The 13857-nt window shown below is 32.1% G+C and overlaps 1 protein-coding gene across 1 annotated transcript in view; it reads left to right on the forward strand.

Moving 5' to 3' along the window:
* The window catches only part of LOC139489613 (uncharacterized), a 75999-nt gene that overhangs the window by 36833 nt on the left and 25309 nt on the right, over nucleotides 1-13857 (forward strand). The window contains exons 25-31 of the mRNA XM_071276210.1: nucleotides 102-257; nucleotides 1753-2057; nucleotides 2742-2888; nucleotides 3310-3441; nucleotides 8696-8792; nucleotides 9332-9420; nucleotides 10588-10830. Coding sequence (XP_071132311.1) covers nucleotides 102-257; nucleotides 1753-2057; nucleotides 2742-2888; nucleotides 3310-3441; nucleotides 8696-8792; nucleotides 9332-9420; nucleotides 10588-10830 — 1169 coding nt within the window. The remainder of the gene's footprint in view (nucleotides 1-101; nucleotides 258-1752; nucleotides 2058-2741; nucleotides 2889-3309; nucleotides 3442-8695; nucleotides 8793-9331; nucleotides 9421-10587; nucleotides 10831-13857) is intronic.

Raw genomic sequence — 13857 nt, forward strand, 5'->3', positions numbered from 1 at the left:
TGGTTATAGTTAAGAAAATACTATCATTACATTTTTGTTACTTCACTTTGATTAAGTTTTTATTAATTACTTGGATAACCATTTTGTTGATTTTTATATAGGTGTTAAAGGCGCAAATATAAGGATCAACAAAGGCTTTTTAAAGCCAGGACAGGATTATCTAATACAATTGGAATCTGGAGCTGCTCACACTGTAAAACACCTACACGTTGCATTACCTCCTTATGATGGCTCATGTTGGAGTGACATTACTGTGGGTAAGTAAATAAATAATAGATTCAGTGATAATTTACATTTAATATATCTTGAAATTAAAGATACTATCGACTCAGATAAATCTTCATATTTAGACCTTTTTTCTCGAAATGACTACTGATGGTAGGTTAAATACCAAAATTTAAGACAAACGCAATGATTTTAATTTTCCTATAGTCAACTTTCCATTTCTGTGTAGCAACATCCCAGTGGCACCAGCATATGGAGTATTGATACGTTACTCTAGAGCTAGCTTAAAGTACGTTGATTTTGTTGAATGAGGAATACTGCTTTCTCAAAAGTTGCTAAGAGAGGGCTATGAATCAATCAAATTAAGGACATCACTCAGAAATTTTACGGTCGCTATCATGAGCTGATTGGCCATTATGACAAAAGTGTGTCAAAAATCATATCTGATATTCTTCCTTAGTCATAATAACCTTCCATCATTACTGAACTGAATAAAGAAATAACATGACGGGTGACGTATACGGTGCAGGAAATGCTTACCCTTCCAGAGCACCTGATTTCACTCCCGGTTTTTAGTGGAGTTTTTGTTGTTTCTTATTTCTTATTTATAACTGTTGATGTAAATGTCTTTTGGTTTTATGAGTCTTTGTTTACTCCTTGGTTTTGATTGTTATTGTCCTTTTGGTATTTTTGACTGTATAAAATCCAGTTGCAAATATTTTATCCAGATTATAGACGATAGAAAGCATGTATAATGTTCAATTTTGTTAAACAAAGAAAATATTGTTTCTTTTGTTTTATCAACATTCAGTGTACATTTCTCAACATCTGAAATTCCTGCTCCAATATAATTTTCGCATCGATTTTTTCCTATTTATAAGACAACTTTTATATTATAATAAGAACAATTAACTTGCAAATGCGCAAATAGTTGTGAATGTCAACACCAACTTTCAATTTCGATAAGCAACTTAACTGTGCACCGTACAGAAGAATTTGTGTGGTCAGCTAAACACTGTACACAACACTTCTTTTCGGAATAAAATATCGAAAAAAACATGTGCATGAAAGATTTCAATGCCAATTATTGATACAACTATACTTATTACACACGCAAAGTGGCCTCCTATCAGAAAAAGAGTTGCAATGAATATAGAATTATATTGGATGAGACGAGTGCCAACTTCTTTGACAAGTATTTGCACATGTTTTTGGTAATCGTTCTTGTTTTGGGAAAATAATGAGACATCTCTAATCATCAACCTATGACCAAATCATTTCTTAAAACAGCAATTATGTTTAGATTGAGGTACACATTGATATTATGTGAACAATACAAAGATTTTTCGTTACCGTGTGAGGTAAAAATCGATCACGCCCGCTTGGTTAGTACCTATATCCGCTGTACTGATGATACATGGTGTATTTTGTCTGAAGCCAGATAATAAAAAGTTTAACCTCATTAGCAATTTTCACATTTGCTTTGCAGTGTCTTCCTATTTAGTATTAAGTTTACTATATTTTTAGGTCAAGCTTTCAGTAGTAAGTTCACCTTCAGTTGTGGAGGCTGGTTAGATGAAGGTACAAGACCAGCTAGAGATCCTGTTGTAGACAGTAACTACCTGTATGGTTATACTTTCACATTCTCCTATCAAGTAATGGATGCTGTGGAGAATCCCATAGTTCCATTTTTCCAAGTGTCAGGGTCAGAGGTTGATACACCAGGAGTTGTATTACCGTCAGGCAAGACGGAATATGATCACATAGTGAGAATCATTGTTGATGTGACTGACAAGCAGAATTGTTATACTAACTGGACTTTGGATATTCAGGTAATTAGTGAAGGTGGTAATGGGGTGACCTTCATAACTGATTACGATAAAAATTCTTGCTAAATGACGTTAACGGTAATTTTTGGTGCATGACGATAAAATGAACACTTTCTTTTAGACAATGAAAAATCGACTGATTTTGACAACACATGTTAATTTTTTCTCAAAAATGACGGTAACAATAATTATTTGAGACCTCTGACGAATTACGATAAGGATATTTTGACAAATCATGGTAAAATTTAACCAATTTGATGTTAACAGTAGATGAAAATGACCGCTTGACACCTGACGGTAAAGGGCATTACTACCCTCATTAGTATCTTGAAATATATAAGCCCTTTTCATTTTAAGCTCACACGGCTCTCAAGGTTATGTGAGATTTTTCCATCAATTGGCTGCTGACTTCCATTTGGCTGCTGTCTTAGACTTGAAAATAAAACATTTCTTCTGAAACTGTGGGGGGAAATATTACCAAACTTTACTTAAATGTTTCTTATGACAATCTAGTTAAAAATATATATTTGGGGATAGGCTCCATAAACAAAAAATGCTGCTGTTGCTAAAAATAGAGAAAAAATGAGTTTTTTGGCTTACATCTTGTAGAAGGCATTACTTTTATAGCATTATTACATAAGAGTTTTGATTATATCAATAACTATCTTTTGTCATATTTTATTTCAGGTTACACCATTTTCAGAGGACAGCGGTCATGATGTTATGGAAGGTTTTGAAAATAATGTCTGTGTTCGTGAAAGAGATATGTCCTGTATATTAACCTTTTGTGATGGTCTTGCTGATACTAATACATCGCATGTGAAAGATGTAAAGGTTGGTTTTAAGCTTACAATCTTTTATCATCCGTCATTCAACAACTTTTTCAAAAGTCTTCTCTTCTTGTACAGCTGAGCCACTTATAATCAAACCTTGTCTGAATCTAATGAAAGAAGAATTAATTTACTTTATTTTATGCAACCAACTATATGATAGTGAATTAAACCATGTAAATCTGAACTTTTCAAGGGATATAAAATTATATACTGGTGCAGACCTTCTGCTAGTTAATAAGAGATTCAAACGCTCAAAACAAGGCTATTTTTGCAAGATGCAATAGAAAAATAGGCTATGTATGCAAGACAATAAAAAAATATAAATATTGACATCAGACACATGTGTCCCTTGCACAACTCAAAGATTTAGTTTTAAATTTGAATTTGAATTTAAATGCATCTTATTTCATAATTTATTTTAGTTGAAAGATGAACTTATTAACAGCTTGTTTAACAATAAAGATCTGATCCAAGATGGTTTACATATGAAACAGACGACTTCAGTTCTTTCTAAATTGACAGAATCTACTGATGAAATGTCTATGGAGTCACAGGTAAACACTTTTAAAAAAAAAATATTGATCTTTTTGGTGTTCAAACTACAGTTCATACATACATTTTTACAATACATAAGTGAATGACATGATATTAATAGCATTGTTATACTATTGATATTTTACGAATAAGACAGAGTAAAAATTTACAAGTAAATGATGTGAATACTCAGTATATGATACATCTTAAGGATACTTTGGAATACATTAAACATACATGATCATATACTGTGAAAAATTAAAATTATTACGACTATAAAGCAACCCAATTTTTATTTCTTTTTTATTAGGTCAATGGTATAGGGGAGATAATCCCAATTGTCATAATAAATAAGGGAGATAATTCCTATTGACATAATAAAAAATTGTACTGAAATTTATTAGGACAATATCAGCCAATCAAATTGCGAGAAATTGATCTAAATCAGGATAAAGACTCTTACATTGATACCAATGGATTATGGGATTTATCCAATCAAGATAGTTAAATTATCAATTGTAAAGTCTGAGCTTCAGCGAGGACTTTAAAATTTATAATTTAATTATTGAGATTGGATAAATCTGATAATCTACGAGTAACTATGTAAGAATCTGTTTCTCTTATGATTAAAAAATTAATTTTCATTTATTATTAAATGAAAATCCTTTTCCAGTGCCTTCCACATTCCACAAAGTTTCATTTACACCTGTTAGCATATTTTGATTCATCCAGTGAGCTGATAAAGGCTATGACCTTATAGTCCAGTCAATCTAGCATAAATTTGACCCTAACCTGAAATAATTGCAACAGAAGATTTTTAAGTTTTAATCTTTAGCATTATACCCCAAATATACACAGATAAAAGTCCCATAAAATGTTATTTGAGAAAGACTAAAAAAATCACCATTTAAAATTCCTAAGGAGATTTGCATTGAAAAGGGAGATAACTCTTGCAAAAAAGGCAGAAATATCAATAAAAATTGATACAAAATTATAATTTTACCGCTTCTATTCATCAGAATGTATTGATTCTTGATTTTTTAGCTGTCTTTAGGGTTTAACAAACAACTCTAAAGTTGTGTTCATATCTTTTTTCAAGCTTTAATCTAGATTTTGTAATTCATGAGTTGACCATTTTTTGAATTTTATCATGTCAAGGTAAAGAATCTCAAATTTAATAAAAATGATTAAGCATGTATTATTCTTTTTGTGGTTTAAAGTTTCTTTAGACAAGTTAGATGCTGAAAAAATATAATATATAGATATAAACAATACCAAATTTTCACATTATTTTTTCAAAATGGTCACAAAGCTTCAAATTTGCAATTTCTTTAATGAAAAATGCACCAAAAAAATAAAACTACCCATAACACTTTTGTTTTGTACATTTCATGAGCAGAAGATTATTATTTTAGTCAAATATCAACTTATAACCTTGTCATACTTTACATAGATTTCAAGAAAATCAACCAAAAATTGACCATAAAAGTCTCAATTTTGCAGAGTTATCTCCCCTTCCAATGTTAATTTCCATAGGAAATTAAAAATGCTGATTTTGAGTTTTCCTCAAGTTAGATTTTATGGGACTTTTTTCTGTGTATATTAAGGGCATAATGCTATAGATTAGAACTCAAACATTGTCTGTTGCAATTAGTTTGAGGTTAAATCTTAGTTTGACTGGACTATTGAATTCATCCAATCATCTTCTGAGATACCAGGTTACCACACATTGATAAAAAAAATTATGCAATGGGTTTAGAAAGGTTTAAATTGCCGTAGTTTAGGTAGAAATACAGTCAGGAGTTTAGTTTCGCATTTTGGCCCCTGTGGATTTTTCAAATAGGAAAGTTATTGTGTAATAAAATTCATTTTTAGACAGCTGAGTGCTAATTTAGCCTTCAAAGATGGTTTATAAGAGCATCAATATTATTTCTTACATGTTTTATGGGCTGTTTTCTGTTTGACAATCCATATTTTCATAGCTAGACCGGCAATCGCTCCAGAAATTAATGTAATGTTTACAAACACTTTTTTATGCCCCACCTACGATAGTAGAGGGGCATTATGTTTTCTGGTCTGTGCCTCCGTTCGTCCGTCCGTCCATCCGCTTCAGGTTAAAGTTTTTGGTCAAGGTAGTTTTTGAAGAAGTTGAAGTCCAATCAACTTGAAACTTAGTACACTTGTTCCCCATGATATGATCTTTCTAATTTTAATGCCAAATTATAGTTTTGACCCCAATTTCATGGTCCACTGAACATAGAAAATGATAGTGCGAGTGGGGCATTCATGTACTATGGACACATTCTTGTTTCTACACTTAGTTTTTGGTCCAAGGACACAGTTATCGTCCTTTGGTTTTCGTTGTCTACGAATATAGTCCCTAGTGTAAACAGTGTATAACTTGCATGTTTTATTTGATACACTTTCCCAATTTATTTCTTGATATCAAATGCATGAAAAATTAAGTACGGGGATGTATTTACATGTTAAAAAAATTTGGGTGCTGAATCTTTATGTTAAGTAGTGATTTGGTCCAGTTCAAAAAGGTCAAATTTTATCACGTCTGAAGCTGTCAAACTGACTTTTACACCCCCTTAACACAGAATTGTCAATATTTTGAGTTAGAGCTGGTAGAAGTTTCTATAACTTTGATATTATTTGTCTCACTGGTAGTACACTACACTGTAAAAATCTTTTTGAGAAAGAGCAGGTGCGATTTTTTTAATTTGAATTTATTGTCTAAACGAAATGCACTACGAAATAACTGTGTTCTCAGGCCTTTTGACGCAATTTTACAAAAAAATGAGACGAAAGACATATGATTTTCATTGGATTTGCTGAATGATATATGTACACAGTTTCAGAAAAGGTATTATTTCAAGCAATTGAAATTCTACTTTTAGTCAAATTTTGGGGAAATATTTGACATCTTTTCCCCCCTTTTTGCAATATTTTATAATAAATAAATGCAGATTGTTGCCATGGATACACCCAAAAGAAATTATATTTTACCATTTTATATACTGGATATAAGACCTATGGAAGATTCTGATTACATACATATGCCCATATATGACACAAACAGGAAGCTTGATATTGCAAGAAAGCAATGAAAAGGGGATGGTAAAATTTGTAAGGGCAAATTTTAATATATTTTCCTAACTGTTTATTGCTACCTTAAACTGCATATTTTCCATATTAGCCCACCTGGCCCGAAGGGCCAATTGAGCTTTTCTCATCACTTGGCGTCTGTCATCCGTCGTCCGTCGTCGTCGTTAACTTTTTAAAATTTTGAACTTCTTCTAGAGAACCACTGAATAGAATGAAACCAAACATGGCATGAATGTTCCTTATGAGGTGCTGACCAAGTGTTGTTACTTTGTAGCCGATCCATCACCCAAAATGGCCGCAAGCGGGGGACTTAGTTTAACATAGGACCCTATGTGAAATGCATACAAATGAATTCTGTTAGAGAACCTCTGAATGGAATGAAACCAAACATAGCATGAATGTTCCTAATGAGGTGCTGACCAAGTGTTGTTACTTTGTAGCCAATCCATCATCCAAGATGGCCGCCAACAGGGGACTTAATTAACCATAGGACCTTATGAGAAATGCATACAAATGACTTCTTTTAGAGAACCACTGAATGGAATGAAACCAAACATAGCATGAATGTTCCTTATGAGGTGATGACCAAGTGTTGTTACTTTATAGCCAATCCATCATTCAAGATGTCCGCCAACTGGGGACTTAGTTTAACATAGGACCCTATGGGAAATGCATATAAATGATGTCTTTTAGAGAACCACTGAATGAAATGAAACTAAACATAGCATGAATGTTCCTGATGAGGTGCTGACCAAGTGTTGTAACTTTGTAGCCGATTCATCATCCAAGATGGTCGCCAACGGGGGACTTAGTTTAACATAGAACCACTGAATGGAATTAAACCAAACATAGCATGAATGTTCCATATGAGGTGCTAACCAAGTGTTGTTACTTTGTAGCCGATCCATCATCCAAGATGGCTGCCAGTTGGGACTTAGTTTAACATAGAACCCTATGGGAAATGCATACAAATGACTTCTTTTAGAGAACCACTGAATGGAATGAAACCAAACATAGCATGAATGTTCCTTATGAGGTGCTGACCAAGTGTTGTTACTTTGTAGCTGATCCATCTTCCAAGATGGCCACCAACAGGGGACTTAGTTAAACATATAACCCTATAGAAATACATACACATTTCTTCTTTTAGAGAACCACTGAATTGAATAAAACCAAACATGTTTGTTCCTTTCCTTTTGAGGTGCTGGCCAAGTGTTGTTACTTTGTAGCCAAATTTTATCTTTTTTTTATATGATTTCAAAAACCCAAGTAAAGTCAGGTGAGCGATACAGGCTCTTTAGAGCCTCTAGTTTGTTAATGATTCTATACCTTAAAACACTTCATAGACATTTTTACTTGATAGAAATAGAAGATAAGGGTTTTCAAATATTTATTTATTATATATATATTTCAAGATAAAGTGATCAGCCATCATATATAGTTGGTGAAAAGTATCTCTGCTTAAGCTAGATTGTAAATTTTAGTACTAGTGAACAGTGGTGTTGAATATATAGAGCTGTAAGGTTACTGGTGGTAGCTGTGTCCAAATTGTTGGTCAAGTCATCAGGGTACTCACCATAGTCAGCTCTGCAAGAAATGTAGTAGACAAAAATATCATATTTGAGTTCATTTAGACATTTGTCTTTGAGATTCAATAATATAACTTTTCAATGTTTTCAACAGCATCATATTAAAGTCGTTGTTTATCCATTGTCAGTATTTAACTTTTAACCATCCAAGTGTGTGTCTTAAACTTGCCAGTTGATCACCAGGTAATTGCCAATAATTCTTTTATTGCTGTATATACAGTCTAATCCTTAACATTGGTTACTCGAGATTAATTACCTATTTACCTTTTGACACAAAAATAATAACAGGAATTGATAAATTCCTGGTTTTCTTGGACTTTTCCGATACCAATTTCGAACAAAAATGTCTACTGATATTTTTATGAGGTTGACATTTTAAAAAAGGGGAAGATTTCAAATTTTAACGAGAGGGGCGGAAGAGAGTCTGAAAAGCGGGAGATTTTGACTCCCGCCGGAAGAATCACATGTATGATCTATAGAGATATTAACAAACACAAGCACTGCAAAGGTTCCTGTAATGGAACTTCACATCTTTATGAGAATATAGTGAATAGTTTAGAATTTTATTTTGTAGTCTCAAATGAGAAATTTGTTTACTGGTATGGTCTCGTCTGCACAGACAACTTTGTCACCAATGTTGTCATTGGAAGAAAAAGAGAACATGGCTTCAGGTATGGCACATGAATTTTCAATTTATCCTACAGTTATGTATACTTTTCTATAGGTTTGTCTGTGGCATTAGGCTTGAAACATTTAATAAGTGATCCTTTAGTATGTGAGCATGTACTATTGCATGATTTTCAAAAATTGATTTACCCTTCTATATCTGTTTTTTTGCAAGAAAATCAGTCATTCATTCATTGAATTTTTGAATAATTGTAAAGAAGCTTCTTTATGTTCAAAAGATAATGATTTTCTTCAGAATTTAACCAAAGTTTTTCTATTTTTTTTTAAACTTTTTACCTAAATTTGACATAGATTTTTTTTCAAACAAGCCTAGCTTTTTTTTTTAACACAGAGGGAATACCTAATATTACTTTTCCTTTGTTCTAAGCCTATAATGATCTTGAAATTTGTAAATGGGGAAATATTAGAAAAAAACTTGAACTTTTGTTTTGTTCTGTGGCAAATTTTTATTTCCCTTTTGCATTTCAGTGTCTAGTTCAAAATTACTCTTATAGCCAATAAACATCATATTATTATTCCACAGATTTACTATCAAGTGTTACTAGGTTTTGTCAGAATACAAAGTATCCCCCGGAATGTACCACAGGAGATTGTGACCAGAAACTAGTACAGGTAGGTCAAATGATTTTCCAATCCAAATTTTTTTTCTATCTAAACAGATTTTGAAATCGTCAGTACCAATACTAAGGAAAAGCAAAGATAACACATTCATCAATGCATATTCAAAATCAAATCTGCATTGCTTTTGTTTTCTTGCCCTGCCAACATTATGGCATTATGTTTCCTAGTTTGTGGGTCTGTCAATCCATTAATCTGTTTGTACATACCGAACCTTTGATCTGTAACTCTCTAAATTCAACTGACCATTGAGTCTATATGAATGGTCCGAAAGAAGGACGAAAGATACCAGAGGGACAGTCAAACTCCTAGATAGAAAATAAACTGACAACCCCATGGCAAAAAATAAAAAAGACAAACAGACAATAATAGTACAGAAGACACAACATAGAACTAGAACTAGTTAGAAAACTAAAGACTAAGCAACACGAACCCCACCAAAAACTGGGGTGATCTCAGGTGCTCCTGAAGGATAAGTCCACCCTAAAAAAGATATATTGATCTGTAATAAGATACCTATTCTGGTTATTATCCTACAGGATGAAGCCAGAATTGGTAATGCCCAATTATATTTCATTTAAGAAGTAGATATATACCGTATTTGGTCGTGCATAGTCCGCACTTTTTTACCCTAAATAAGTAGTTTGTACAAGGGATGCGGACTATACACAACTATAGACGGTTTTCGAAATTTCAAAGATTATATAAGATTAAATAGTTTCAAAATTTTGATTACTGCTAATTAATTTAGATAAATGTTTGATCTTTTTTTTCTTTTGTTCCATAATACTCAAGCTATTTCTGTTATATTATATATCAGCTTGAACATACTTAGACAAATGTTGATTTTAAAAGGGATCTTTTGATTAATAACTGTACTTTTATAAAATTATTAAATATTTAAAATTACCTTACCATTTCATTATTTGTCATGAAATAAATATAACAATTTTTTTTTTTTATTAAATACATTGATAAATAGGTTCCTTTCAATAGATTTTTATAGTAAAATGGACTTTTATAAAAAAAAAAAAAAAAAAAAAAATTTCCTCGATTTTAAGGGGATGAAAAGGGGGTGCGGACTATACATAACTGCATGCTATACACGGCCGAATAGGGTAGTGAACGAATTAACAGAATTAATGTTTTTTTTTTATTTAGGGTAATTTTGCCGTAGAGCTGATTGATATACTGCATAATTTAACGGGCCTGTTGTTACAAGGGAATGTGGCAGGAGAGTCATCAACTGTTATCTATGTAGCTGAGGGTGACACTAAATACCAGGCCCAGAGGAGAGAATCATTAAGTCTGATTAACATGACTATGGATTTTGCAGAGTTCAAAACAATAGTGACCAAATCATTACCAGAGGAAGTTACAGAATTAGAAACTGTTGATTTAGAGGTTAGATAATGTAGAAAATAATTATTTACTCAAATTATGTCGTTGATTAATTCCGTCATTAACGTCTAAAGTTACTTTTTCATTGTCATGTACAAATAATGTGTCAATTTTTGAACTGGCCATCACAGAATATATTTCTCTTTCTCTAAAGCAAACTTTTAAACTCTATTTTAAATGTGACAGGTAGACTTTCCACAAATATTTTTCATACTTGCCAACCTCTGACAATGGGAAATCATGTCATGACATGACATGACATGTCAAAAAGCGTGTGAAAACGCGTGACGTAGATGCAGACTTTTTAATATGAATGTGGTAATGTTCATAATTTCACATACAAATTTGTTAATGTAAAAAACAATATATATTCTACGGTAAACTTTTATTGTATTAAACAGTGGTCTTTTATGTTGCTTTTAAAGCACCACCACTAGGCACATATTCAAAACAACTGCCAGTTTCAATTTTAATTACATTTATTTGATAACAGCACACAATATAAATGTAACATAGTCAAGTTCTGATCAGAATTCAGTGTCAATTTCTTTATCTGTTTATAATTGTAAATGCTTCTCCCACAGTAGGAATTGATATTTGACTGAATTAGCTTTATCAAGAATTGAAAGAATAATGTTTGGGTTTTTTTGGCAATGTAAAATGTCATCTATTTTATAAAATCGCTACCATTGCTCCCATTGCTATTGCCTGGTCAAAACTGGGTAATTAGTCAGAAGATAGCTGGAACTATGAGAGCTGATCCAACAGTTCTGTGATATGTTCATCCCCATGGCCTGTAGAAATCTGTTGGCTAGATTTGAAACAACTGAAATTGAAAAAGAAAAATGTTTTATAAATTTGATTTTCATTAAATAAACACGTTAAATGCTTATTCAATTAACGTGCGGTACCCAAAATTCACCTATTTTGACAGTTTTCTCACCTACGTTTTTTTATGATAAAGACAATAATGTCCATTCTGTGTTTATTTTATAGCCGTATCCTTCTTTATTATCTAGGTATACCAATTCGATTTTTAATCCATATGGAATCATACAAAAATTGGTCTAAACTGACCTCCAAACCATCAATGATTCTGAAATGAGGAGTACCCAAATTGCATCTATGCTTAAATTAGCATCGTCAAAAGTCGAATAACAGAGCTTTTTTTTATTTCTTCAAATATTTTGAACAATTGGATATAAGTCCATGCTTACTCTTCTTTTTTTTTTAAATGGGTACTTATTGTATTTGATCATTTTAAAAAGATGTCGTTTTGATGACGTCGCATTGCGACGTTTCAGTACATTTTGCTTTTTCAGTAAACACTTCATCTATTGATAAATACTGTGAGCGTTTTGTGCATATCTTAATATTTTCACCTATGTTGAAAGATGTGCATAGTATCAAATCATAGAAATACAAATTGTGTAGTCTCCTGGAAATTTTGTAAGATGTCCGCTGCTATTTTTGCTAAATAGGTGCAATTTGGGTACCGTTACGTTAGGCTAGCTACATTGTATTTCTCCTCTCACATGTATTGGTTTTTTTTATCATTGTAACATAGAATGCACAAATTTTTGCGTTTAATACTTGTCACTCGATCATTTAAAATCGAACTCCAAAATATAATTTATAAATATTGAATCTTGGTATGTACACGTTGTTTTAACTTAACAAACGGCCCTTTAGACGACGGTACAGACCCTGAAAGCGACCTCTTTCTGTGCACATTTCCCCATTAAAGTGAATTTGAAATAAAGTCATAAAATTGTTAAAACTAATCACAAACTACTTACCTTTTACTGTTTGTCCAGATATAGAAAAATAAACAATATGGCAGCCAAACAATTACTTCAAATTTTTTCGGTATTTATCGCAGAATAAGGAAAAAACCTGAGAATAGCAATATCACTACTGACCAAAAAATTAAAAGAATGAAAAAGCGTGTAATTGGGTGTTAAGTGGTGAAAATTGTGTACACGCCGTGTTAACCGTTGAAAAAGCGTGTATTACACGCGAATATCATGTCACTTGGCATGTATGATTTTTGGGGAAAGACGGCTTCAAGCCGTCAATTCCCTAATGGGTTGGCCAGAGTATCATTCCCTCACGTCAATCATTTTGTTTTGATAGTTTGGAAACCCCCTCAAAATGTCATACTGAAATTGATGACAAGGAGAACAGATTGACTTTAAATACATTTTTTACACATTTCCCTTCTATTTCTCATGAAATTATCGTATATTGAGCTTTCCCTTACACTATATACGTTTCTTTTACAGTCCGGAAAAATCAGTATTACGAAATATTCTATATATATCTAACCTAGTGACATCATTGTTGGAATGCCACACTACACAGGGATATCCTTTATTCATTATAAAAATCATTCACAGTATTTGTATACTAATTTAAAATCCGTATTTGTTAAATATAAACCTAATGATGTTTGCTGTAGTGTAGATGATTCACACACCAACATGCAATGCTTTAATCTGAGGCTATAATCAGATAATATGTAGGTCAACTTTCGCGGTAAACAATGTCAATGGGGATTCATGAGATAAGGGAGAGAACGGCAGTTTTCATTGTTTCTGTATAGGTCTGTTTTAAGAATCTTCCTCCAATTCAAGAGCACCTCAATTGATGAGTAATTTTACACTAAAATCAAAGTAAATGTTTTTGAACATTTAAAATGTGACATTTAGTATATGATTAGTAGTCTTCTATATAAAAACAAAATGTGTATCAACATAATTATTGAAATGGTTAAAAAAAAAAAAAAAAAAAAAATGTTGCTTTTTGTAGTTTATACCTATTGAGATTGGGGAGAGCAACTGCAGTTTTCAATCTTTCTGTAAAGTTATGTTTTTAGAATCTTTCTCCAATGAAGGAGCACCTCAATTGATGAGTAATTACCCACTAAAAAGAAAGTTAATGTATATGAACACTAAAAATGTCACATTAAGTATATATATGATAAGTAGTCATCAATTAAAAAATAATTTTGTGTACCAACATAATTAT

Source organism: Mytilus edulis, chromosome 9 (genome assembly GCF_963676685.1).
Source record: "Mytilus edulis chromosome 9, xbMytEdul2.2, whole genome shotgun sequence".
Classification (NCBI taxonomy): domain Eukaryota; kingdom Metazoa; phylum Mollusca; class Bivalvia; order Mytilida; family Mytilidae; genus Mytilus; species Mytilus edulis.